This window comes from Lepisosteus oculatus, chromosome 5 (genome assembly GCF_040954835.1).
Source record: "Lepisosteus oculatus isolate fLepOcu1 chromosome 5, fLepOcu1.hap2, whole genome shotgun sequence".
In the NCBI taxonomy this organism is placed as follows: Eukaryota; Metazoa; Chordata; class Actinopteri; order Semionotiformes; family Lepisosteidae; genus Lepisosteus; species Lepisosteus oculatus.
The window spans coordinates 30,747,321-30,775,091 of NC_090700.1; the positions used below are offsets into that span (position 1 = coordinate 30,747,321).

A 27,771-nucleotide genomic window follows, 5' to 3' on the forward strand; every position below is an offset into this window, starting at 1 on the left:
TTCATCCTATTCAAGGTTGCAGATAGCTGGAGCTTGTCCCTTGCAAGCAATGGGCATAAGGTGGGGTACACCCTAGATGGAATGCCAGTCCCTTACAGGTACATAGGTCATGTGGGTGAGTGGAGGTGATTAAGGAGTAGCAGCTCCCAAACTGGAAGGGCATTAAAAAGAAAACCTTCGCTAGTTCAGAATTTTAAAAAAGGGCAGTACACTATCTAGCCGTTTCCTAAATTTCAAAACCCATACCCCTTTTCAAGCACCACATGAAGATGAAATACTCATTCACTTTTATTTTCACATATATTAGTTCTGCATATATAAAAAAAAAACATTTCTCTTATTCCATGCTGTCGAATGCATAACAGCAGAACGTCACTCTGTTACAGTTTTAAAAAAAGGCACTCTTGACTTAAATTTCATTGAGGTGGCTGACTTCTTCTGGAACAGTAAGCTGTGGTCAATAGGCCAGTTGAAACTGGTACCCAGGAGCCCCAGTGCTTTCTAATTTTCTTAATATGATAAAAGCTCTACTCCTTCAGGTGCTGTTTCAAGACCCTGGTGTTGCAGGGCAGTGGAAATCACTTTAGGGCTGACTCCTTGACTATGATTACAAACCAAATAGTTTCCAATCCCCCCACTGTCCCAGGGCCCTTTGAATCATGAAATAACCTCTTCCCACAACTGTCCTTCACACGGTCAGGCATTCTTCTTTAAAATTTCTATGGCCGGCAAAGGCTAGAGAAGCTGGATTCATTTATACATCAAGTGCTGTGTAAGCGAACTGGGTGGTAAAACAACTCCAAAAAGTGTTTTTTGGGGGATTCAGATGGTTTAGCACTGAGGTGTTCAGATCAGAAAACACTGCGTCTATGCTCACAGAGTAAAGCACGCGTGACATGAGCTCCTGTGCTCAGCAGATGTAGCCAGACCCTGGTTCTAAGCTGATAAAATAAAAAGCGCGACCCAGTGGCCGATCTCAGCTTCTAAGTGTCACTGGGTTGACAGAGCTCTCTCCGCAGCTTCGTGTCCAGTGTAAACCTTCCAGGCTACTGGACTGGTACCTGTGGGAGTCTCAGGGGACAGACGCACGAGTCTTGGTTAAAGTGTTCAACACTGTCTGCAGCACCAACACAACACCATTCAAAGCCTCCTCATCTTTCGGATCTTGCTTTAAGGTCACACTAAGGTCAGCCGCCCCTGGGTCCGCGTCCCACGTCAGTTCAGCCAGAACCAGAGTGTCGGAGCTGAAGGTGTACAGGTAGGCCTTCCACGGGCGAGCGCTGGGCCTGCTGAAAGCCAGGGTCTGAATTTTGACCAGCTGCAAGGCGGCCTGCAGGGTTTCCGGGGATGAACCTGGCTGTCGGCAGGCAAGGGTCTGGATATGCGCCGACTCCAGCTCTAACCAACGCTTCTCAAAAAGCTCGGGGGACAGGGCTGGCACTGTGTTCAGGCGGAAACCATCCCCATTATTGGAAGGGCAGGACGCTGCCTCCTCACCTTTCTCTTTGGCTGTGGAGAGACAAAGTCAACAAGTGATAGCAAGAGAACGGATCAGACTTCTGATATAACTGCAGTTTGGGCTACTGTACACTGTACTAGGTACAGGTAGTTGAAGATAGTTAAATGCTTTTTGAGTACATTAATATGAATATTTGTTGTTAATAAAATGTAGTTTTTCTGCTTAGTCTGTACAAAGAGTATGATTGGAAGTATTCTTTGTTTGAAGGACCCCCATTCCAATCAACAGAATAGAGAAATAATATAATGTCAAGACTAGAATGTGCAAAACTGAACTTGAATGAAATACTGCGTTGAATTGTATGCATCAGATTGAAAATATCTTGCCAGTCTCAAACATAGATCAGGCTGCTTCCAAGCTTCAAGACTTCAGAGCCCACTCTATCAACTCCAGAAGCAAGACTTTATGGACCATTTCCCATTACCTGTAAAGCGCTTTGAGTGGAGTGTCCAGAAAAGTGCCATATAAGTGTAAGCAATTATTATTATTATTATTATTATTATTCAGCATATAAACACACAGACCAGTTACTTCAGGCGCTTGAACTCTCAAAGACTCAACCTACCTGATTCAGCTGGTTCTGCAGTACCACGGGAAGGAGGCTCAGGGCTCCCCCTGGTGGTGGCCTGGGCTGCCCAGCGCTCTTGCCCATAAACCGGCACTAGGGAGTTAAAGTCGGAAGCCCAGCTGTTGATGGGCTCCTCAGGCCGACCGGTGATCACGCCCAGGCAGGGGTCGGACTTAGGGCCCTCCAGAACCCGCCTGGTCTCTTCCACCCCGCAGCGCAGCAGGCGGTAGCAGAGCAAAGCTCGGTCGCGCACAGCCATGTTGCTCTCCTCCTCTAAAGAAAAACAGGAAGGAGCTCCATGGGTAATAATTTTTTTCATAACGCTAAAAATCTGTTTTTTCTGGGGGAGGGGGTATCTGAGTCCTCGTACCATTGCAGCCCCTCTGGGCTCAATTGCTGGGGTGCTATCTATGTGGAGTTTGCATGCTCTCCCACTGTTTATGTAAGACATACTGGTAGGCTAATTGTCTTCTGGGAAAACTGGCCCTGGCGTGAGTGTGTGCCTGTATCTGTACCCTGACCTGTTCCCGTTGCTTGCAGGGATAGGCTCTGGCTCCCCTGCAACACTGAATTGGAAGACATGGTTAGAAAATGGATGGATGGTATCCTAGTTTCCTCTGGTACTTGATTGCTTAGTTCCTCCACGCCTGCACAAGGAAATATTTCCAGCATTTTTGGCACATATTTGCTTTTAGGTCATCTTGTATTATACCCACATGCAGCTACCAAAAAGAAAAAGATAAAAATAAAGCTTCTATGATGCCACATGAGGAAGTTTTTTTGGAAGAATTAAGTTCATTGAAATTATTTTTCTTATTACTTTGTGTCACTCTCTCACAGTCGTGAACTTTTACCATCGACTAATACTGCAGCCTGTGCACTGGTGCCCTTCTTTACCGTAATCAACAAATCCCACCCTTCATGTTCTTTACTGCTCATTCAGCCAGCTCCGCGCGGGGACTTCTAACATGTGCTGCCTCAGTGTCTTTGTCATTGGGTTTTTTTCCTCTCCATTTGAATTTTAGATTTACTTTATTACTAGATCACCCTGGATAAGGGTCTGCTAAACAAATACTGACAATTCTGCTTCCTTTTACATTCGCCATCTTGTTCACTTCCTATTCAAGATGCCCTTCCATAATGATCTAAGCTATTACATATTTGGAACATGTTTGTTCCTATTGTGTCTATGCTGCATCCCATGTTCAGCAGTCAGAACTGCACTGGAGAACACATTGCCTTCTTCCCAAGGCTTGTCCACTTAGCCAGAGCTTCTTGGACCAGCAATTAAACGTCCAGGCAGTTATTCAGAATCCTCTCCTGCTGACAGTCTTTTTGGGAGCTTATCTTTAAGTGGGGGTGGGAGGCATGATGGCACACCGGTTAGGTTAGTATTGCAGCCTCACACAGCACTGGGTTTAATTCCTGGTGTACTGTCTAAGTGGAGTTTGTAATGTTCTCCTCATGTTCACACAGGTTTCCTCGGGGTGCTCCCATCTCCCCCCACAGTCCAAAGACATGCTAAAAGGTTAATTGGCTTCTGGAAAAACTGGCCCGTGTGTGAGTGTGTGTCTGTCTGCCTTGGATTAGCGTCCTGCCCAGAGTGTATCCTGCCTTGTGCCCCTTTCTTGCTGGGAGAAGCTCTGGCTCCCCTGTGATCCTGTGGTGGATAAAGCAGAAGAGGGGTGAGAGGTAGGCAGGCAAGCTGTACCTATGCAGTGGTAGAGCAGGCGGCCCAGCATGTCCTGGGTCTCAGCAGGACGGGACAGAAAGAGCCGCATGGTTGCAGTGAGCAGCTCCAGCTTGACGGCTGGAGACACCTCTGTCTTCAGGCTGTCAATGTATTCCTCCAGCACATAGGGGGCGCCAGGAATCTGCTCACCCTGGATTCCCAGCAGCCAAATCAGAGCCTGCTTACCCTGTGCAGCAACAGTTAAACGTCTTCACCACACAAAACCTACCGAGCTTTTCTCAACATTCAGAAATGAATATATTGTCTTCATTTAAAAACTACTCATAAAAATACTACCATAACTTAGTAGAATGCATGCATCTTCAATTATTTTAGAAGAGAAATCATTGTCAATTAAAGCTGAACAAAATGTACTTAATGCACCCAATAAACATTAACTGCATTGCTGGAGATGGAGGACGACAATACTTGGACTGTAGCCGTATACCAAGAACACAGCCAAAGCAAAATGCACAGCTGTCAGGGCTTCATAATGGAGAGAAAATGCAATTGAGACAAAAAATACACTGAAAGGAGAAACAAATATGAATCACGCAGCCTGGTTTGTAGATTGTGCTGGGCCTTGTAGATGGCCGACGTGCATTGCACAGGCATGGGAGTACTGCTGGAAATTGGAGAAATCTGATTTTTTGGAGACTGTACAGAGTGAGCTTGTTCTGCGATGTTGGCGCCCCCTACCTCGCTGTCCTGGATGTGCTCCTCACAGCCCGCGATGGCCTGGCACACCGCCGGCACGCACTGGGGACACAGCCACACCAGGTCGCGGAACGTCTGGACAACAGCTGTGGGAGTAACAGGCAGGAGGAGCTGACGTCACGCCCGCTACGCCAGAGCATGCTTATTGCCCATGTCAAATAAAATAAGTTTCTATTCAAGGGCATCCAGTTTCAAAGATGTCTTTCTTGTGTCTCACTGCCACGCGTTTCTTGCACTTTGTTATCCACATCTCGTGTATAGATTAAGCACAATGATTATTTAGTGAACAAACTTCACGGCACCAAGCTCTGTGACAATATCCCAGTTGCTGCCCTAGAAACTATCTACATTTTTTCCCAAAAGAAAGCTCAAGTTCCATTCCAAGAAATCTTGCACATGTGGTAAGTGACACTTAGAACAGTAAAGAGACAAATGGTGAAAACTGAGCCTTATAATACTGTCCTACAGAATGTACATACAGTGCCTTGCGAAAGTATTCGGCCCCCTTGAACTTTTCAACCTTTTGCCACATTTCAGGCTTCAAACATAAAGATATAAATTTTTTATTTTATGTGAAGAATCACCAACAAGTGGGACACAATTGTGAAGTGGAACGAAATCTATTGGATTTTTGAAACTTTTTTAACTAATAAAAAAATGAAAAGTGGGGCGTGCAAAATTATTCGGCCCCCTTGCGTTAATACTTTGTAGAGCCACCTTTTGCTGCGATTACAGCTGCAAGTCGCTTGGGGTATGTCTCTATCAGTTTTGCACATCGAGAGACTGAAATTCTTGCCCATTCTTCCTTGCAAAACAGCTCGAGCTCAGTGAGGTTGGATGGAGAGCGTTTGTGAACAGCAGTTTTCAGCTCTTTCCACAGATTCTTGATTGGATTCAGGTCTGGACTTTGACTTGGCCATTCAAACACCTGGATACGTTTATTTGTGAACCATTCCTTTGTAGATTTTGCTGTATGTTTGGGATCATTGTCTTGTTGGAAGATAAATCTCCGTCCCAGTTTCAGGTCTTTTGCAGACTCCAACAGGTTTTCATCCAGAATGGTCCTGTATTTGGCTGCATCCATCTTCCCCTCAATTTTAACCATCCTCCCTGTCCCTGCTGAAGAAAAGCAGGCCCAAACCATGATGCTGCCACCACCATGTTTGACAGTGGGGATGGTGTGTTGAGGGTGATGAGCTGTGTTGCTTTTACGCCAAACATATCGTTTTGCATTGTGGCCAAAAAGTTCGATTTTGGTTTCATCTGACCAGAGCACCTTCTTCCACATGTTTGGGGTGTCTCCCAGGTGGCTTGTGGCAAACTTTAGACGAGACTTTTTATGGATATCTTTGAGAAATGGCTTTCTTCTTGCCACTCTTCCATAAAGGCCAGATTTGTGCAGTGTAAGACTGATTGTTGTCCTATGGACAGACTCTCCCACCTCAGCTGTAGTTCTCTGCAGTTCATCCAGAGTGATCATGGGCCTCTTGGCTGCATCTCTGATCAGTCTTCTCCTTGTCTGAGCTGAAAGTTTAGAGGGACGGCCAGGTCTTGGTAGATTTGCAGTGGTCTGATACTCCTTCCATTTCAAGATGATCGCTTGCACAGTGCTCCTTGGGATGTTTGAAGCTTGGGAAATCTTTTTGTATCCAAATCCGGCTTTAAACTTCTCCACAACAGTATTACGGACCTGCCTGGTGTGTTCCTTGGTCTTCATGATGCTCTCTGCGCTTTCAACAGAACCTTGAGACTATCACAGAGCAGGTGCATTTATACAGAGACTTGATTACACACAGGTGGATTCTATTTATCACCATCAGTCATTTAGGACAACATTGGATCATTCAGAGATCCTCGCTGAACTTCTGGAGTGAGTTTGCTGCACTGAAAGTAAAGGGGCCGAATAATTTTGCACGCCCCACTTTTCATTTTTTTATTAGTTAAAAAAGTTTCAAAAATCCAATAGATTTCGTTCCACTTCACAATTGTGTCCCACTTGTTGGTGATTCTTCACATAAAATAAAAAATTTATATCTTTATGTTTGAAGCCTGAAATGTGGCAAAAGGTTGAAAAGTTCAAGGGGGCCGAATACTTTCGCAAGGCACTGTACTTCCCCACCTAGCAATAACTCAGAGTCTGTAGTAATAACACACGCAATTCAAGATATCAGACCAAAAGGAGCCTTCAGATTAGTTTTAACCTTCCTCACCAGAAGTAATGTGCTCCTGTCGGAGTCCCTGCAGGCCGGTTAAAACGTTGAGGCATTTCTCGCTGTAAGTTCGACCAATGCGCCCTGAAAGGAAAGAAATTGAGTTTTTAAAGAGCAGAATAATAATTGAAAGACGAACAAAGCAGAATGCGGAAAAATAATCACAAAGCGCTTTGGTGTTTCCGCAGCTCCCATGAGTGACAAGTGACAGACGGTAGCAAGAGGGTCTGTGACAATCGAGCTGTGTCTCATCACCAGAAGAAAAGCCAGGAGCACAGCCTTGTTCAACCGTTTCCTCCCGCTGTCGTACAGAGCAGCGATTTCAAACCCCCGTCCCTGAACATCAGCTGGGGTGGGGAGCTGCTTACCCAAGGCAAAGATGGCAGCCTGCGCCAGCTCAGGGGACACGTCCGTGCAGTACGCCCGCAGCTCCTCCAGGATCATGTCCACGTTCTCGTCGTTGGCGAGCTCGGTCAGGATCTCCATCTTGCGGAACTTGATGTAGCTTGGCTCCGAGTAGCTGCAGAAGAACTTCTTGAAGTGGGCGCTGAAGTGGCCGGGCAGGCTGCGCAGGACCTGCCGCACGTGGCACAGGGCGGCGAAGCGCAGCTCGCGGCACTGGGAGGCGCAGGCGGCCAGCAGCGGGCCGCGGGCGCGCTCCAGGGTGTCGGCCTGCACGCCCGGGTGCCTGGCGGCCAGGCGCAGGAAGAGGCGGGCGGCGGCGGCCATCACGCCGCTGTGGCTGCTGCGCAGGAGGTCGTCCAGCAGGTTGAGGATGTCAAAGAGCTCCTCCTCGCTGCGGGGCTCGTACCGCAACAGGAAGGTCAGCACATCGCTCTGACCCCACGTGTCCAGGTCCTTCATCCTGAAGAGAAGAACAGACATCCGGCCGTGATTCAAACAGATGTCAACAGATCAGTAAAGATGTTCATGGCGGGCAGTTTCAACTGGCCACTGTCCTGTGTCCATCTGGATAGCTTTTCAACTGTCACTGTCCTGTGGTCCAGTTGGACAGGTCAAACACATGCTTAAACAGCCACTGCAGAAGTACAGTTGTCGTTTGTCTTCTACCTACAAGTAACTGCTAATTGCTGCTCTAGAACAACTCTTCCACACTGGGACGTGGCCTGTTAGGTGCACCTGTTCAGAAGGTGGTGAGCGATGGGTTTGTTGATGACGACACCTCCCTCCTCTTTCAATATCTCCTCTAGGGCCCTCAGGCAGTTCACCATGACCACTGGGTCAGGGTCCCGGAGCAGCCCGTACAGCTCATTCACCACAGCGCCATCTGCAGGAAAAGACATGTTACTGCATCTCCATCAGTAGTGCTGTGCTACGCTCGGCTTTTGGGAACCTGGTGATCTGCCTTTTAATACACAAATAATAAAACTGACAATCTCTTAATAAAAAATCTGGAAAAAATAAGCTCTAGACTTGTTGCCTTATTTAGGATTTAACAATGTAAACTCTCCTGCTGTGGTGCAATGCTGTTTACCAGACACCCACCATTTTGTCCTTAATAATCATTCACTTTTTTCCATTAGCACTTTTGTAGTGATCATCATCGCAGTAGATATGAGGTGTCAGCTCTGATTTGATGACAGTTGGTTAGAGTTGTCAACCCTGGAGGATTGCTATATTCTGTGTAAACTAATTTACTTAGAGTACTCTTCTGTCCTGTCATGCAAGAAACTGAAACAGGTGTAGTGATATGTCTGTGCTAAAGACCTCCCATTTTTAATCCATTCATTTTCCAAGCACTTTATTCAATTCAGGGTCGCAGGGGACCCGGAGCCTATCCTGGCAAGCCACAGGCACAAGGCAGGATACACATTGGGAAGGATGCCAGTCGATCTCTGGGTACATACACAGGCACACACATACCGGGGCTAAGTTTCCCACAAGCCAGTTAACCTACAGTACCAGTATCTTCTTCAATTGTGGGGAAAAAAACTGGAAAACCCGGAGCAAACCCACATGAACATGAGAAGAACATACAAACTCCATGCATATAGCAGCCCAAGAATTGAACCCAACGCTGCATGGCAGCAGTGCTAATCACTGTGCCAACATACTGCCTGAAAATGTTAATGGAGGTAGGAAACGCAAAAGTAATTGGATGAATTTATAAAAAAGCTGCATTATTTATATCAAATATCTAAAAAAATCTATAATGAATTTGATTCCAATAGCTAAAAATCTGTTTGATTTCCTGTTTAATCCAACATAAATCCACATATTACGAGTAACGTTCAAAAAAGTCCAGTGTGGGGCTGCTGGATATATACTGCCCTGCAGAGTACAGTCTGAGAATGCAGCCTTGGCCCTGTTTTTTGCTGCCAAATTAATTCCTACAGCACAGAGAAGTGCTCAAGATGTTTTGTGTTGAGGGCGGACTTGAAATCGATACTGCCTCCGGGGCACAGCAAGAATCAAGAAAACCTGTTTCACCGATCTCAGTGTCCGGTGTCATCTTCCGCATCTTGGCATAGCCCAGCACTGCCACCCGCCTCACGTAGGAAGCTTTGTCCCTCAGTCCGAGGAGAAGGGGCTGCTGGACATACTCGCAGATGCCAGGCATTCTGGGAAAAAGACGGAGAGTCACAGATATAAGAACAACCAAGCAACACCCCCGGGGGATCAGTGTGCTTTAAAAACACTGTCCTATAAAAAAGGAAGGAACAAATATGGAAAATACAGAAAATACAGAAAACAAAGGAAATTCAGAAAAATTCTGAAATGTTTCAAAAAAGGAAAAAGAACGCACGAATTGTTGAGGAGCTAGATTTCTGTCAAAAACAAGGAAAAAAAAAGATGAGGACAATGTGTCCTGATGAAGCTGGAATGTTGACAGCATTTAAGTAGAGTGAGTGTCTGTCTAGCTGGTTTAATTGTTTTTAACAACTCAGGAATGTCAGTAGAACAGTACAATAAGACTAAGAACACTTTGCTTCTTCTTTTGCTTTTGTGCTTAGGGAGCCCAATATAACTGGCTGGTATCATCCTTTGTGTGTTCTGGACCTAACTGAGGGTAGTTATTTAATACACTGCCTTTTGAAAATAAGACTTAGAAAACCCTAGTCTCACATATACCAACCTTGTCATTTAATACTTTCAAAAGATAACTGAATTCAAATCACCTGAAGACCAGAGATGGATGAACACAGCAAACAACCGTCTCACAAACGCTGGCACTGTATGCTAGATAAAGATGAAATCAGCAATATTTTCCTGCTCTGGATGCAAAGAATGACTTTGAAAGTCTTTTTTTTTGCTCTTAGGTTTTGTAACCTCCCATGTCATTTGTTTTGCAAAACTGGTCTTAAGTGGAGAAGAAAAATCCCTTCTCTACATGCTAGACTAGCTTGTTCCCCATACAACTGCTGAGGTAAACAATTAACTGCATCTCCAACCACTGCACCCACCACGTTCTAAGAGAAATCATCTATATATATATATCTCAATATCAATGACATATCAGTGACAGTCATCTAATTCTATTTAATACTCAATCATCCACCCATCCGTTTTCTAACTACCTCATCCAATTCAGGGTCATGGAGAGCTGGAGCCTATCCTGTCAAGGGACAGGGCCAAGGCAGGACACACAGAGACACACACTCACACCAGGGCAAATGTTCCCAGAAGCCAATTAACTTACCAGTATATCTGCAAAAATCAATCCATTTTCTTACCGCTTCATCCTATTCAAGGTTGCAGAGAGCTGGAGCTTGTCCCCTGCAAGCAATGGGCATAAGGTGGGGTACACCCTAGATGGAATGCCAGTCCTTTGCGGGGAACTCTCAGACACTAACACACATCAGAGTCAGTTCTCCCAGAAGCCAATTAACCTACCAGTACGTCTTTGGACCGTGGAGTAAAACCAAAGCACTCAAAGCAAAATCGGGGAGATCATACAAACTCCACACAGATAGTACCCCCTGGAAATGACCCCAGTGCACCAGTACTGTGCCACTGTGCCATGCAATCAATTACCAGACCCCTGAACAATCATGTTTCAGATGGGATCTGATACTTATGTCTGCACTTGTACTCCAATAAAGCCATACAGAAGGCGAGCTCTGTATCGGAGCTCTAGGCCTGTCAGTGTGAATCTTTCTGAAGGGGGCTGACCTCAGGTTGCACATGTTGCGCAGCGCCAGGCCTCGCACCATGGGGTTGGGGTCGGCACAGTCCTTGCGCAGGGTGTTAATGGCCAGCAGCGCCAGGTCGGGTTTCAGGGCAGCGTAGGTGCACATGTACAGGTAGACCAGCTTCTTCTGGACGACGTCCACCGTGGCGCTGGCCTTCACCATGTCCGTGAACAGAGAAGACACGTCCAGGCCCTGCGTCATGTGCCTGCGGGAGCAAGACGTTTCAGCCGCAGATCTCCTTCAGCCGGAACAGAGTAAGAACCATAAACAGGCTCAGGATCCAGAGCATCCTCCTCTCCTGAGTCTTGACAGAGAAGTCCCCAGCCAATCCGAGCGATAAAACTGCCTTTTATTTGGAAGCTCCACCTTACCTGTTACTTTCCCTTAAGCCTCTTAAACACATACTGCTCCTTCACATTTATATGTCCAGGCAACATTAGCACTACACACAAATCACCCTGGGTGGCACAGTGGAGCAGTGGTTGGCACAGAACAGGTGCCCTGGGTTTAATTCTGGACATGGAGTGCTAACCACTGTGCCACTGTGTTGCCCTGCTCTTTTATGTCATATTTATTCTTTACATGATGTGTAAATGGATGGTTTTATGCTTTTGGTATGCCTCAGTGCGAGTCCAGCAAAATTTCGGGAAACCAGACAATAAAGGATTTTCTCATTGGAACGTTTTTCCAACGGAAAAGGCCTGCCACAGTGTGAGCCCTCCTTGGAAGCAGGAGCAGTCACTGCTGGCTCTAGGGAAACCCCTCTGCCTATCGAGACGTGTATTGTACCGGCGGGACTCACCGGATGACTCTGAAGATGACATTCCTGTAGCGGAGGCGGTCTGTCTGGATGTTGGGGTTGGAGAGAGCTCTCTTCAGCTCCTTCACGGTGTCTTCTGAGCCCAGGTATGGCATCCTCACTGGGCAACACCATTCAGGAAGAGCTGTTACTTTAGGGAAACAACACTTTCTTTCTCTGGCTGACAGATGTTCTAAGAAAGTCCTATTAAATAAGTACTTAGTGCAGTAGTTTTAAACTCAGTTCCTGGAGGACCTCATATTTTCTGGTTCTCTTTTTGTCTTTTCCTCCTTATGCAGTAGTCATTTAAACATTTAGCCTAATTATTTTTCTAAATTAGACATGTATAGGATTTTTCTTAAAGTGTTTTACAGTTAAACAAGACATTCACTTCAGGTATAGTAATCTATTAATAACCTCAGATCTTGGTTAGAAGACTTACAGTTACACAGCTAAATAAATACTTACACCAGCTGTGTAATTGAGATCTTGGTTAGAACAAAAATGCCTAAAAAAATAGAACAATAAGCCCTCCAGGAGTGAGACCCCTGATTCAGTCTAAATTTCAGTTCTCAAGCCTGTTATTGGGGGTCCACGAATCTTTTGGATTTCACTGCATTTGAGCACTTTAACCTCTGAGTTTGATTATCTACAATTGAATTACTCACTTGATTACTCTTGTATTCCTCACTTGATTACTCTTTTTTGCACATAGTCTTTGGCTTCAAAAACAGTCAACTGCAGGTAGCATAGCACCCATTCTTTCCTGAGCTTTTCTATTAAGTGATCACAGCCTTATTTTTGTCTAAACAGCTCAACTAATTCAAAATGTCCAGACACAGGAAGGAAAGAATCTGTATATTCCACATCCCCACAAAAGGTGGAATTTTGTAACTGACATTCCACACACCAGCATGACTGGAGATGTAAAACAGAAATTGACTGAAGGCTGATTCCAATGACAACCATTTTATAATAATAATTATTAAAGGTTAATCAGCCTCAATGATTAAGAGCGAACTCAAACCAATAGCCCTAATAAAGGGATACCAAAAGACCAGAATCTAAAAGCTGGTCTAGATTAAAACATACACATCTAGGGTTTTTTAAAGACGAGAAAGACTTTTGTGTTTGATATTCCGCTGTCGGATCAGTCATTAACTGTCTAATGTCAGTCTAACCTACTGTCCAATTTTTATGTTTTAAAGCGACTTTATAGGGACCTTCCCACGAAATTCTTCCATTAACTGAGCCCTACTGATCTTATGAGTACGATTTGGACGCTCATATTTCACCTTTGTAAAAACATAAAAATACATATAAAGCCAAAAAATCCGCATAATCACTCAATTTCTAAAGATACTTCAATAATGAAAATTAAAAAAAAACAGTGTGCGGACTGAAATTATTTGTATTTCATTTTAATTACAAAGTTGTCATTCAGTAAAACGAACTTACCTTCTTCACAGAAAGAGGTAACGCTGCCCGTGTCCAAAAACACACAGATCCATAACTTTAATACAAACGCCGATGACTTCCTCCTGTTAGATCTGGCGTGCTCACCTATTGGTGGAAAGCGGTGCGGCACAAACAATGTTCCCAGCCGAATTCCCCTGTCCGAAACAATAGTTCCGCGAATTTCACGCTTCTTTATTTTAATTCAATACTGTACACACTACTGCTTTTCCCATATATGTTTCATGTTTTCACGTCTTATCTTTTATGTTCAGTTTATACACTTGCACTCTAGGAACAAAAGTATGAAGAAAAAAGTGTGCACAAGCAATAGGTTTCTAATAGTTGTTTGTGCACGAATTCCTACCTTGTTGTCCGACCTTGACTAATAAAAAGAGAGATTTCTAAATATTGCCCGGTAATTGTTGTTGTTGCACACACAGACGGTGCTCTTCCCCCTGGAACAAAATTTGCAAACCAATACCCCAGTATCGGGGGGTGGACACAGCGCACTATGTATTGGGAGTCCTTGTGTCTGCTGATATTCGTTGCACTAGACCTCCAAATCACCAGTAGTAACTGATGGTTTTAATGAGGGTGACCAGACGTCCTCCTTTTGAGACCACATTCATAAATACAAGGCCACAGGAAGGTATGTACAGATATATACAAATGCTGTGACACCGCACAGATGCTGGGGCCAGAAGGACTCTACTGTGACGCTGAAATCTAAAAGAAGATTCATCAATCTCAGCCCAGCAGGCAGGTCCATGGGATCCCAGTGGCAGTGCTGTGCTGAAGACTTCGTCAGCTGCTTTTACTGAGCAATGTCATACTTTCCCCAGTAGATCCAAAGCAACCAGCATTGTGTAGGGCTGGTAGTCAGTCAGAACTGGTCGCCTGTTAGTGAATTTGTGCCGACTGTAGGTTGATGACCATGTTGCGGTTTACCTTCTCATAATCTAGAAATGGCAGGGAGGGTGTTGCACGGGAGGCACAAGTTGTCTATTTGAGTCAGAGGTGTGATGATCATTAATATGATCATTTTGATATTCTTTTCCGAGCATCTCCAATAAGGGCTGGGTTGCAGAACCCTTACCGAAATGTGGAGCAAAAACTTGAAAATGTGCATAAAATACTGATAAGTATGTCCTCTGTAGGGCTCTGCCTATTCCAGACATGTAACCAAAATGATGCCTGGTCCTCGATGGGGATGTGTGTGACACTACACTTTCACAAAATCTGCAGGACAAAATACACATTTAACTGTCTACCTTTACTTTGTAGCATGCAGATATTTTTGATTTCCCTCTAAATGAAATCAGTTCTTGTGTTGTAGAACGTCACCTTTTCAGCCAATTCCCTTTCCTTGAGACCCTTGTTGACGACACTCGCAGTGCCGTGCTGCAATATCGGTCCCACAGGGATTTATAAAATTCCAAAAATTGTTTGGGATTTTGTTTGTCTCGTTACTCAGACTGTATAAACAAACATAGGCCTACATATTTTCGTTCGTTCCATGCATTACCCGTAGATGTTTTGAACTTACACATAGCGGACGTTTTGTGTGTGTGTGTGTGGCCGTTTTTATGGACATGAGAAATAACATCTTGTTTCATTATATTTCAAAATGTTTCGTTAAAATTGATCATTTTTGCAACCAACGAGGACTTCTAAGTTATGATGTCTTCATTTTTTCCTCAGATGTTAAAGTTTATAGGCTATATTTTAGTTTTTTTCCTTGTTTGCCATTATGGAAGACAGACAGACAAACTTCTTAGTAAACATTTTTAAACAGTTGCAGGGTTGCTAAGAAGTTTAATAACAACTAGAGTTTAAATTGATCAATTGTTTATCCATACAGTCATTTTCTAACCGCTTCCAATTCAGGGTTGTGGGGGAGCAGAAGACTATCTTGGCAAGGTAGGGGTGCAAGGCAGGGTAAAACCTGGATAGGATGCCACTCTATGGTAAGGCAGACAAGCACAGTTACACACATTAACACGAGGGCTGATTACCTACTAGTGGGTCTTTAGATTGTGGGAGGAAACAGGAGCACCTTGAGGAAACCCACCCAAACGTAGGGAGAACATAAAAACTTCCCAGGGCTATTAAACCAACTGAAACCTAGGGTTCCAGCACTACGCTAAACACAGCACCACCATGCTGCTCACTTACTTGCTTAGACTTTCAGAAATACTCTTCAAAATTCTTCTGACACCTGTAGCATGCAGAACTGTAAGACGTCTCTCCTGAGCGTTTACTCTTCTTCCAGACTGAGCAGCTATTTATTAATAGCTGATTAATTCACCAGGAACAGACATAGGTGAGAGTAAAATTAAACCAGAGCTTTTCTGTCTCTGACAGGTGGGTGCACTTCAGTGCTTATAAGTGGAGACTCAACTTAACTTCATGTGAAATGTATTTGGATACTTGAGATAAGATGTAGAAATTAGCATTTAACATGACATGCATTAGTACAAAACATAATTAGAGGTGTTTCATTTTCAAAATATGCAGCGGTCATGGGCACCAGCCTAGAGCCCTGCATCTGAGTGCATTACATTGACAGTGATTTCCATTTTCTGTCAGTGAGACTTCTGACATCCAGCTACTACTCAAACACTCCCCACATGATCTTTTCACCTCCCTATAAAAAGGAGTGCCTAGGAAACGCTCGTGGACAACCTGATTAGGGTGACTTGTACAAATCACCTTAAACTGATGGTTTTACCACACCATGCCAAGTATGGCTTGTTTAAACTATCAGGGTTATTAAGATTTAGCACCAAAAGATGGCTCCTCATCCTTAAAATACCCCAAACACAAAGCCAAGTAGATGCGATGACACAGCAGTAACCTGTTGCAGTAAACTGTACTTTTCATGGTACTGAAAATCAAAACAAACAGGAGAAATGTAGTACTAATGTGATCCATAGAAGTTCTAAAACTGGGTTTCTACTAACCAAAAATCGGGAATGTTTGACTTCAATGTTACCGTTTTACTGCCATTTTCAAGTTTGTTCCACCACTATGGTGTGGCTCTTCCTGTGGAGACCATGCCAAACAGCAAATGTATTAAATGTTTTCCTATCTGAGGATACTGGAAAGCTCTCGAGTCTCTGGGTGGGGGTTACACACTCATTCCCTTCATGTGGAATAGAGGCTGGTTTTCAACTTTCCAGGCAGTTTAAAAGCCAGTGGCCTCTTACCTCTGGATTCTTCCTTTTCACACCTGCTGGTGCTGCAACCCCCATCATGCTCCATTCAACAGCTAACCGCTTTCAAAGGTGCTTTCCAGCCCATAACAGAAAACATGGCTGGAGAGTTTTGATCATACATATACACGAACATCTCTACTGGAGCCTTTCAATTTCAGTCTCAAGTTGCCCCAGTCTTATATTTCCACTTCTGCTCCTTGGTCAGCAAGTGTTGATCTTGTGGGTTGAGGGCATTAATACTGTAAAGCACAGAGGGTCAGGGCCTTTAAAATGTTCTATAAAGGACTCGTTAGTTCAGGAAATAACCTGCTGCATTGCCTGGAAAGAGCCATATGGCTACAACCTTAGGTCCCTTCAAGGCACCAAAGGTGATAACTGAAATGAGCCACTGAGCTGTGCTTAAGGTAAAAAAAAACAGCCAGAACAAATGGGTGAGCTGTGTTTATAAACCTTACCCTGGTAAAAAAGCACTTTTCAAAGCTAACTGCTGCTAAAAAGTCTTGCAATTTGCTCATCTGCAGAAGAGACTTTTCATAGACGGAAAAGGAAAGGTTGGGAATTTTCATAAAAGCAAAAAAAGGACAAAATCAGTTTTTTAAACTTTTTATTCATTCAAAAAAGAACTTCTTGATACCATAATACCTCAGATACAATAACATACAAACATCCACAGATCATTGTCATTCGTTTAGCTGGGCGCTACAGATCTGACAGCTGCTCTGCAGGGAGAGACCGCTGCCATTCAGAAAACCTCCACACCCCAGAGGAAGTGGCACATCTCTGGCGTTCCGTTCCAAACACTAGGGCTTTGTGACCACAAAGGAATGCTGCTATTATAATTTAATACCCCGATTTCAAATGAAAGAACAAGAATGTAGAGATGAGATGTAATCCTAAAAAAGTAAAATACCTGCTTTCCCTCCACATTTGATCCCTAGAATATTTAATTGCAGCATATTGTTTTGATGGCCAGGACACTAATTGCCATGAATGAACCATTTCCTGACTAAAATTCAGGAAACAGAAAAGTGAAAAAGTAACACTGCATATTTCGAATTCTAAAGGTTCTATACAAAAACTAAGACGACCAATTTCCATTACATAAAAACTTCGATCTCAAATGTACAATATAAAAAGGTTCGTTGCTATGATTTTCTTGCAGATAAAAACACTAAAAAACTGGAACTTTGGCCCATTGGGAATGACGAGACCTATTCCTGGAGTAAATGGTAGCTTTTGTCAAAAATGATCCTTTGCCTTGACAATTATCACCCAGCATGTGTAACATCATACATGGCACCCATCTTTCACAAAAAAAAAATTCGGTCACCATTCCAAAACCTAATATTTCCACAAGCTCAGCGGTTTTAATATGGAGATTAAATATTCCTTCCTAGCCACTCAATGCATTTCTCTTCAACTACTATCAAAGGTGGAAGACAAGAGAAATTCCTGAATATACAGAAGGTGCCAACTCGGCATTGACCAGCCTTCTTTGTGTCCACCCTCTCATTTCAGCCATTTCACCTATGGTAAAGGCAAGTTTTAGGATGTGGTTCAACACCACTCATTCAAATAAGGTCAGTTCTATTCACAGCTCATTTTAACCCAAACCCCATCACCAGTCACTGAAGATCAAGAAAGATGCAGGCTCTGGTGGCTGCCTGCTCAGGCGATGAATGTGGACACATGCAGCAATGAAGGTTTTATAAATTCATCTCTGCTGGTGTCCTCATTAGACCCGTGATGCCAATGATTTAGTCAAAGGCTGAAGTGAGCAGGCTGAAGTCCAAGTTCAATGTTTTGCCAACATGGCCAGAGGAAGCACGAACCCACAGACCTGTGCTGTCAGTTATTAGAGGATATGAATGTAGGCACAACAAACTACTTCAACAGTGCACAATGGAAAAGATCAGCAAATGTACAGGCACAGTGCAAACTGGGACAATGGGGACATTGTCTGTAGGACAGGGATGAGGCCATCTGTTTCCAAACCTCCCCGGGAAACTTATAATCTAAACATGCAGGGCTTTCCAGCAATCACAATCATTCCTCAACAACAAGATGTCTTTCTACAGATTCTAAGAACGGATCATTTCATAACAGGGAATGAGAAGCCTGATGCTCTTTTATGGTCCCTCTTGGGTATTTAAGAGGACTATTGGCCTGTAGAAAAATTAAGCAAAAATCAATTAATCTGACGGCATAAATGGACAGCAAGTGATGAACAAAACCCTAAAGGTCTCTCAGCCTGTGAAACGGGATTATAGGATAATCCATGGTCCTATAAAATGCTCCTGAAGAATCTTGTCTAATCCAAAAGAGGTACCTTACTTTTGAATTAATCGTGCACATACTACAAAGCCTGATATTATGCTAACAATACCAAGCATCTTTGTAAAAACTGTAAAGATTGCAATACTATGAAGTGAATTTTTCAGTTGTAGACTTAGCTGGATGGATTTTAAGAAATGTTACTACACACAGAGGACATGTGCTAAATTTATAGTTCCTGTCAAAATTTATATACTGAATCTGCCAGACAGTTCAATTATCCTGCCAAGTCTGATATGCTGTGAAACGTAACTTGCAGTCTACATTGAAAACATTAGTGCATGGCATTTCTGGCCAGTTACTATTCCCACACTAAATGGCTGCTTGACACACCAAAAAGACTAAATCCAGTCTTTGATTGGATCCAGGAGGTGATTTAAATTCCCTTTAGCAACCCCCCCAAGCGTGAGTACACAATTTGACTATCTGCTACCTAAATACTTTTACATTGACTTATTCAATTTAATGCATTTCCAATTCTAGCTTTAGAGTCCAAGATGGAATTGCTTGTCATTAGTCAGCTTGGATTACCATTACACCCCTTATATTAGCACAATTTGCCCCCAGCTTGGAGTGTAAATGGAGCACAGGCAGAGGGACAAAAACATCTGACAATGACAATACTGGCATCTCTTGGCTAACTGCACACTGCCCAGCCTGAAGCACTACATTAGGATTCAGACTAAATCTAGGTAGGCCCAGACTTTGAACAGAAGCCTTTCCATATCCGATTCCTTGTGCTTCACACAATTTGGAATGAGGGACAGACCAGTAAACCACTCCCGGGGTTTTGACATCTTGCCCTCCCACTACACTCCCCCCTTTTGTTGTCCACGAAGCTTGTCCGGGAACTAGAGGCAGATGTACAAACCCAGGAGACTGACCCTTAGATGATCAGTCTACACACAAAAGCTTAGAATTCACGTAAATTAGTTTTCAAGATGTCTAACCTATAGCACTGCTAAGAACACATGGTTAACACTTTCATGTTTTAGTATTCACTAAACTCCCTGCTTCCAGGCATCAAGGCACAGTGTTCAAATAAAATCAAAAAGTTTCACACTGTCCGTCTACGGAATGCCATTAGTGTACCACTAAGCCAGATATTTCCTGACAAAGGAGGGGTCAGCAATTGGCTTCTGTTGCATAAACTGTATGACAAGACAAATGTCAATCACTATGCTGGTGCTTAACAGGTATCATAGCTGGTATCAACCTTATCAGTTCAAAAAAATCTACATAAAAAGCAATTTATTGTACATCAATGAATAAAAACATTAAAAAGTCTTCATACTGCACAGACGTTTAGGTTTAGTCCCTTCCTGATAGATGCATAGAAACAGAGGGCCAGAGCCATATCTGAGGAATGATCCCGGATTCAGAATTACACTGGTGAGTGGAAGAGGTGGTGAAGGAAATTAACAAAGGACTTTTGAGGCTGATGGATACCAACTTCCACCCAAGAGGCACTGTGGAAGACTGTAGACCAAAATAGCCAGGGGTGTACTATTACCGAATTTGTGATTGCAATTAAAAAAACCTTAGGAAGGCTAAAGAGGTCTTGGTAAGGCAAACAGTGGAGCAATAGGCATCTTAATAGGATCACCTTATATATATATACACACACACACACTTTGTGGTTATCTCAGGAATCCAAGAGCTCCACAGAAATGTTTCATCTCCCGAGAAGGTGGGTTTCAACCTGAAGTCACCATACACAATCTCCAAACCTACATACACGCAAGAACAGGAACACTGACCCAAACTTAATCAAATCTGTGACATGCAAATTTCAATCCCAGCACTCTGATGGCACATTCCTTGCTTTTGCCCAGCATTAAAGCATCAAGGCTGGAATTTACCATGGAAAGGTCAGTCTTCTGACTTGCGGTGTTCAAACCCTTTGACATGTGCTCATTTGTACGGAAATGCAGGACAGCTCAAAAGAGGCACAATACAAAATGTGCGAAGTTCAATCCGGACAAGATTCTTAAAAACTAGCATTGCACTAAAGTCACCAGCATACCAAAATGGCGTCAACATGGAAGTGTTCCTGTCAAAGAAGGGACCATCTACAACCTGTGCTACCCAATATCACAGTGATCGCTATTTTTTTTGCTCTCCATCTCAATAGACCTGATACATGTGGAATGCAGCCATTGAGATTTTTAAAGCACAACTATCAACATACCCATATGGTTTGCAACAACTCAGTCTAAGCTTGCAGCAGTATTTATAAAAACCTTCTCCAGAAGGATTTTTCCAAACTGATGAAACAGGAGCAGAGGGGAATCATTTACAGTACTTCCAGGGTTGACAGGAACTAGAATATTTGCTTTATAAATACTGCTGGCACCTGGACCAAGTGGAATACTTTGTTTTTTAAAAAAGGCACTAGATGCACGTTTTCAGCTCAGGACGGATACCAATGGAAGACTAAGGGGCTGGTTCCCCACACCCCAGTCCCCAAAACAGGGCATTACACCTTCTCCTCTGCTGCTTTCAACTCCTCATCCACTTTCTGCGGGGTCGCGTCATTGCTGGCCTCCTTCTCCTTGATGGCTCCGTCAATGTTCGTGTCCTCCTCCCTGGCCTCCTGTTTTTCCCTGCGCTCCTCGGCCTTCTGCTCCTTCTCCAGGAGCCTGTAGTTAATGCCCATCCCCACAGAGAGGAAGATGCTACCGATGATCATGATGATGCCACAGCCATAGTAGGTGTACTTGTAGTCGTGGTAAATGTCGTTCAAACTGCCTGTTGAGATCAAGGGGGGAGGGGGTTTAGAAGGTCAATAATTAATCACATCTTATTAATCTGCCTAACCAGTCTCAAAACAATGAAAGGGAAACAAACCATCGGAAAGTAACAGAAGCAAAGTCTCTTCCTTAGCTGAAGTTTACAGTTACTCAGATTAAATGTTCTGATCTAGAAATTAACAAATCTTGAGGTTTGCTGTGACAATGTGGCTTGGAATTAAGATGACTAAAAAAAGGCATCTGAAATCACTTGCAGTAATCTACCACTTCTCAGCATGCTGCACACTGAACAGACTGCCAAGAAGGCCAAATCCACTTCATCTGACAGCGGCAGCAGAACAAAGCAAGAGCCAGACTGCTGCTCCTTGCAATTCTGAAGACATTTAATGTTTGCAAATTTGAAAGTTGAGAGGCTGGGTCCAACGAGCTTAATGTCCCGGGGTACTGGGTCACTGCTGACTTCAGTCATTTAAATTCAGATTACTGGAAGGTAAAGAATTTGTACAACACTTGCCCCCACATTAAAAATATCAAGTCTTCAACTCCAAATACTGACTTTTACCATAACATCTGCTGTACTGTTTATCACTGCATTCCCAAACACTATTATCCAGAAAACACTGCTTTTATGAAGTACATTTGAATAATCAACTGTAAGAGATTTGAACCCTCCCCCAGATATCTAACCTTCACCTGAGAAACAATAGCTTAAGCTACTAATTAACTACTAATAGCTTAAGCAAAAACAAAATTGCTACTAAGTCTTTAAGGTTTGATACCCGAGACCTGGGTGAATCTGAATTCCTAATCACTGCAGTTACAAAACCCCCACTCACCCAGCAGAGGAGGCCCCAGCAACACAGGGCCGCACTCCACAATTGTCACCAGGCCCACAGCGCTGGAGAACCGCTGCGCCCCGACCAGGTCCATCAGCGTCTCGAACAGGACGGAGCTCAGCCAGCCGAAGGCGAACCCAAAGAAGATGGAGTAGATGACAAAGCCAGTGTAGCCTTCAGACTGGGGGGCCAGCATATGGCACACCCCGTTGTACAGGATGGAAGCTGCAAAGAAGTACTGGATCCTGGGCCTCACCCACTTGGTGCTGGCCACGAAACCCATGGAGGGCCGGGCCACCATGTCCACAAAGGCCAGGATGGAGAGCAGGAAGGCGGCCTTCTCCTTGGCAATGTCCTTGCTCTTGGCGTAGTTGCTGAGGAAGACCAGAGGAGAGAAGAGGCCGAAAAACATGACAACATTGCCCAGCAGGTACAGCAGGAAGCCCCGGTGTGTGAACAGGCTGAGGTCAATGAAGGTGTTGACCTTCTGCCAGACCGTTTTCTTCTCCTTGGGCTTGCCCGCCAGGAGGTCAGTGGCGACTCCTGCATCGCCTGCCTTCCCAGTTTCCTGCAGGGCATCGCTGGGCACCTTCTTGGCGACCTGTGGCTTGGGCCCGATTGGCCTCATGAGGGACCCAGCCACACAGCAGTTGAGCAGCAAGCCGCCCAGGATCAGGAAGCTGCCTCTCCAGCCAAAATGGTCAAAGAACCAGCTGTTGAGAGGGGCCAGAGTGGACAGGAAGACCGGGCTGCCAGCCATAGCAATGCCGTTGGCAATAGGGCGTTTCTTGTAGAAATATTTGCCAATCATGGTCAGGGCAGGGTTGAGGTTGAAGGCCAATCCCAAACCTAGAAGTAGAACAAAAAAAGATTAGGAACTTTTGCAGCCTTTGAAATATGTTTTTTAAACCTTGCATTTGGATAAAACAGCTGCTGTTTTTAAAGGAAAAAATAATTGATTCTAGTGGCCCTGTATTGACCTCTCTTTTCCAGTCACAGATTTGAACTTATTGGCAACATTTCAAAAGTCTAACAATGGACTTATGATCCTAACTTAAATCTGTCCTAAATTAGAAAACTGACATTGTGAAAAATCATGCATTTTGAATCGCCAGCAAAGTTATGTTCTAGCCAAGAGTAAGAATTAATGCAAAATGGGACTGAGCGGAGGGTGAAAAAGTACAAGGGCATGGGCTAGGTCAATAACTTCTCTGTAAGCGACATCTGTAATGGAGGATGTCGCTTTAGACGAAATCTGACACCAGAATAAGAATTTAAGCTTACCTAGGCTTGCTTGATTGCAAGTATCTAACTGACAAAAGGATCATATCCAGCTGTTCATGGATCAGGTCACAGCCGATTTTTGCTCTACTTGTCCTTTTCTGATTTATTCAGACTATAGGCCGTCATTCACTTAGAAATGTGAAAACTTCCTTTTTAGAAGACAGGAAGTGCAGAGATGCATTAAATATGGACAAGCCTAATTAACAGCATGGATGAGCTCCAGGAAAACCTCATTCTTGTGCCAGTACATCATAACACTATTTATAAGAAAACGTGCATCTGCTTAAATTTTCCCAACAGGGCTCAGCTGCTCTTGAAAGTTGACAAAAGAAAAAAACCCAATGTGATTCAAAAACAAATCCCAAGGTCAATTTCATGAAGCAAAACAGGAAACTGATTCGGGTACTGACCCTCCCCAACCCTGCCTGATTGCCTTGGTCCTGGTGCTCAAGTCATGCTCCAGAGGTCTAGCACTCCTCAGCTAAAACCCCCAGGGGCGGTCACTGCAGGTGCTTACCTCCCACCACTCCCACGCAGAAATAGAGCTGCCCCACGGTGTTGCAGAAGGAGGCCGCCACCAGCCCACAGCCCGACAGGCAGCCACCAGCGATCATGATGGGACGGCTGCCATACTTGTTCACCAGGATACTGCTGATGGGACCTGGGGGCAGGGGGACAGAGAAACTGAGCCAGCTGACAGGAGACACGGGCACGCTTCACTTCCGACTCCAACAGGGCTCACGTCTTGGCCCTGTGAACTTGGTTACGTTTCCAGGCAAAGATCGGAAACTTGTCTTTTAACGAAGTTCTACTGGCTTCCATTTTATTATGGAAATTAAACTTCAGATTCACTTTGTCTTTCTACCTTTTCACCTGAACATATAGCTGAACATACCTGCTGCTCCTCATGATGTTATAGATGCCATTCCTGGGGGCTTACCTTACAGGACTGCTTAGAGAAAACATCAAAGCTAGCAGATTAACACCATTTCCCCTTGTGAATGTACAACTTGATAGTGTAGAAGGAGGTAAGTAGTGCTTTTGAGCATTACAGCAGAAAATATTTCACAATGTCCACCTTAGGGTACCTCTCCTACCTTATTATCATCTTATTGTCAATACACCTATTAGGTGTGGCCCGTCAGTTTAACTGACAGTTGGCAATCAAAGTTTAGAGAACTCGGCAGCAAAGGATCAGAAATGCAAAAGTCTGCATAATTCAGACCACAGCTAGGGGGCAGCAGAGCTGTTTAGACTTCTTGGGTCTCCGCAGTTATACACATGGTGATCAGCTCATATCTCCCATCCATCAAGTAAGCAACCAAGCATGGAAAATCTAACAGCCCGTTGTTATTAGAAAAGAGAATGGCAGAACAAGTGTTAATTAGCAAATTTTAGGGCATTAAAAGATGGAGAAAATACACTACCGTCTTATTGTGAGTGCCTCAAATAGCACTTCACAGCACAGTTCAAATGTTCAAGTAGCGTAACAGATCTCTCCCCCCCCAAAGTAAGGCCAGTAAGGCACGAGTACAGAAAAAGTATGCTTCTAATATAAAAATGTTTAGTGCTTAGAACCTCTTTTATACAAGAACCTCCTCCCCTTCCCTGCTGCAAGCATTTCAGATCTTCACAGCCCAGTGTGCAATATGACGGCACTGGAGACAAAAGATCTGTTTCAGCTGAGTTTACATTTTACAAAGTATTACTGTACCTGCTTGAAATTTGTCAATACTACTATAATCTTTCCTTCTGCTGAAGAGTGTAAATAAGAGAGAAATGTAGTTTATGGTGTTCATTAATTTACTGGTTGCTTATTCCACTAAAGGGGTTGAATACTTCTGTCTGGTCCTCCATTTCTCATAATTATGGTCCTGTAGTCTAAGCAGATTCACTAAAGTGGGATAATTTATTTAGCTGGGAGGGGGTGTAGGTTTTAAAGTGAAATAGCACTTTTATAGAGGGACTGAGGAAAAACTGGTCTGTTCAGTGGGAAAGGTCACCAGAAAGAGCAACCAGGCAAAGTAAAAGGCAGGAGCTGCATCCCTGTAAAAGCCACGATCCACCCCTGGGACAAGTGGACCTACACGTCCAGCCACTCGGCTGCTCCCCCCTTATGCCATGATGAGCGTTATAAGACTACAAAACCACGGCAGAAGCACCTCAGAGCCTGGGTTTTCCCACCCGACGCTCATTTGGTTTTCTACAGGTAGGCAGAAAATATACAAAACACCAAAGCAGTAATCTGAATGACTGCTTCCTTTTAGACCTTCCACAAACCTGGTCAAGCAATCAGGTGAAAGCCGAGAGTACAGGGAAACTTCATCTAGTATCAGAATACAGCCTGGAATACTACTTTACCTCCACAAAACTGGGGCTTTCAATACAGACACTAACCTCAAAAAGCTTTAACTAGTACCATGGGTAAGATACAAATATTTCACTGCAATAACAAAACTGAGGAGAGTCATTAAGTGGCTCAAGAGCCAAAGACATCTGTGCAGAGGTCCTGTCATCACTCAGACTACCCAAGGGGTTTTGCATAACCAGCTCAGAGCTGCCATTCTCATGGATATCTATATCTTAGTGTCCACTACAGTGCACCAGCTGCCTGCAAGCTTGCAGGTCTCCCAAAAATTATTCTCCATTGGAAATGGCAACTGACATTCAAGTTTCCCAACACAGGTCCGCCCTCTGCTCTTCCAGAATCCCAATGGTTAAACAAGTTCAGCTAGATTTGAGCAGGGTGACAAGGAGGCCGTGTGTGTCGGCACGTCCCAGCATTACTACACTGAGCAAACTGTTCGCTTCTATCATGCAGCTAGAGAAAAGGAGGTGGAAAAAATGCCTGGGCACAAGCCAACACAAAGCTAATGAGGAACTGTAGAGCCTAATTGATGTTAATGAGCTTAATGCAAGGCTACTTGTGCTACCTCTCCCCTGAGCGTTTTCAGGGTATTTTAGCTTAATTAGGCGATGCCCAAGTAGAGGTTTTGGAGATCGCTGTTCAACCATTAAAACGAAGGGCCTGGGGGCTCCGAGAGGCCCTAGCCACCCGCCTGCTGTGAAGGCAAAGAGCTAGAGAATGGACAGAGAAGCTCATAGTGACCTAGTGTCTCAGGCTCTGTAGACTACACACGAAGGCCTTCTCTCAGCTGTTCTGTGGCTCCTCTCTCTACTTGCACTGCTAGAGACAGAGCAAACAGGAAGCCTGTCCAGTTTCTGATAATACATCTTCCTTAATTTAGGAAGAGTGGAGGCAGGTTTAATTCTCTTATCTGCACAGGAAAGGGGGTAGGGAAGCTCATACTGGCAGAATGGAGAGCTCCTCCAGCTCCAGTGAAACACCACAACCCTTCAGCTGGTGAGCTCGTCAGTATGTAGTGCCATCTCTCACTACCACCTCTTCATAAACCACACCTGTAGTTCCTAGTCTGTTCCAGTGCTGCAGCAACAAACACCACACTCATTCTGAAACATGTCGGCCCCTCCCTTGCAGTATTGCAACCCTAAGTCACATTGATAAACTTAAACCTTTTGCCCACAAAAGAAATTACCCATGTAAGCGCTGTTAGGCTCCAAGGAATGTTTAATTGGGGTTCCCTTTAGTCATTTCTATTCAGTGTGTGCTTGACCGCCAATGTTGCTCTATGAAAAATAAGGATACTGAATTCTTAATCCACAAAAGGCCTACAGTGACAGCCAACTCAATGGTCTTGTTGTAGGAGAAGAGCTGGAAGAGACTGACCAGTTAGAGCCTATAAACCAAACAAGCTAGAAAACCGAAAGTCTTGTCCTTGGAAAGCCATGCAGTAACCTTGCATTACAGTTTTGTTAATTTTGGTGAAGCTCTAACTAATCATTACTTTGGTAACCAGACCTTCAAGAGCTATTTAAGTTTGCACCATAAATCCAGCAGCCATATCACCCTGCAGCTCACAACTGGCAGTCCACTGAAGCTCAGCAGGTGAGAGCCTGGTCAGTCCCTGGATGGGAGACCTCCTGGGAAAACCAAGGTTGCTGCTGAAGGTAAGTAGGGCCAGCAGGGGGCGCTCACACTGCAGTCTGTGTTCTTTCTAATGCCCCAGTAGCGGCAGGGACAACTACCATAAAAAGGTGCCATCCTTCAGATGGGTCAGGACCTCAGTTTCATGTCTCTGTGGTCATTAAAAATCCTAAGGCATTTCTC

General features: G+C 44.2%; 2 protein-coding genes across 5 annotated transcripts in view; both read right to left on the bottom strand.

The window, feature by feature from the left end:
- Positions 1-270: 270 nt before the first annotated feature.
- On the bottom strand, positions 271-13,255 carry ap4b1 (adaptor related protein complex 4 subunit beta 1). Of its 2 annotated transcripts, none has more exons than XM_069190279.1 (11): positions 13,158-13,255; positions 11,703-11,820; positions 10,881-11,105; positions 9,198-9,328; positions 7,887-8,034; positions 7,115-7,611; positions 6,747-6,830; positions 4,519-4,622; positions 3,799-4,006; positions 2,085-2,360; positions 271-1,509 (listed from the first exon to the last, which is right to left on the bottom strand). In XM_069190279.1, the coding sequence occupies exons 2-11, from the start codon at positions 11,813-11,815 to the stop codon at positions 1,073-1,075; spliced, it is 2,223 nt and encodes a 740-aa protein (XP_069046380.1). In that variant the 5' UTR covers positions 11,816-11,820; positions 13,158-13,255; the 3' UTR covers positions 271-1,072. The 2 variants fall into 2 exon arrangements, with proteins under 2 accessions (XP_069046380.1, XP_069046379.1); XM_069190278.1 differs by having other exon boundaries at positions 11,703-11,850.
- Positions 13,256-16,962: 3,707 nt separating this feature from the next.
- The window catches only part of slc16a1a (solute carrier family 16 member 1a), a 37,404-nt gene continuing 26,595 nt past the window's right edge, over positions 16,963-27,771 (bottom strand). For all 3 annotated transcript variants that reach the window (XM_006628361.3, XM_015342269.2, XM_015342268.2), the window contains exons 3-5: positions 24,100-24,243; positions 22,299-23,147; positions 16,963-21,460 (exon numbers count right to left, since the gene is read on the bottom strand). In XM_006628361.3, coding sequence (XP_006628424.2) covers positions 21,189-21,460; positions 22,299-23,147; positions 24,100-24,243 — 1,265 coding nt within the window. In that variant the 3' untranslated portion in view covers positions 16,963-21,188. The remainder of the gene's footprint in view (positions 21,461-22,298; positions 23,148-24,099; positions 24,244-27,771) is intronic.

Bases quoted from the DNA above. Each gene is read 5' to 3' on its own strand.
- ap4b1 (XM_069190279.1), bottom strand. From the start codon at position 11,815: ATGCCATACCTGGGCTCAGAAGACACCGTGAAGGAGCTGAAGAGAGCT. The intron at 7,612-7,886 runs GTGCACCTAACA...TCTTCTCTTCAG, and splicing joins GCTCACCACCTTCTGAACAG to GATGAAGGACCTGGACACGT. The intron at 4,007-4,518 runs GTAGGGGGCGCC...GTTGCTGCACAG, and splicing joins AGCACATCCAGGACAGCGAG to GGTAAGCAGGCTCTGATTTG.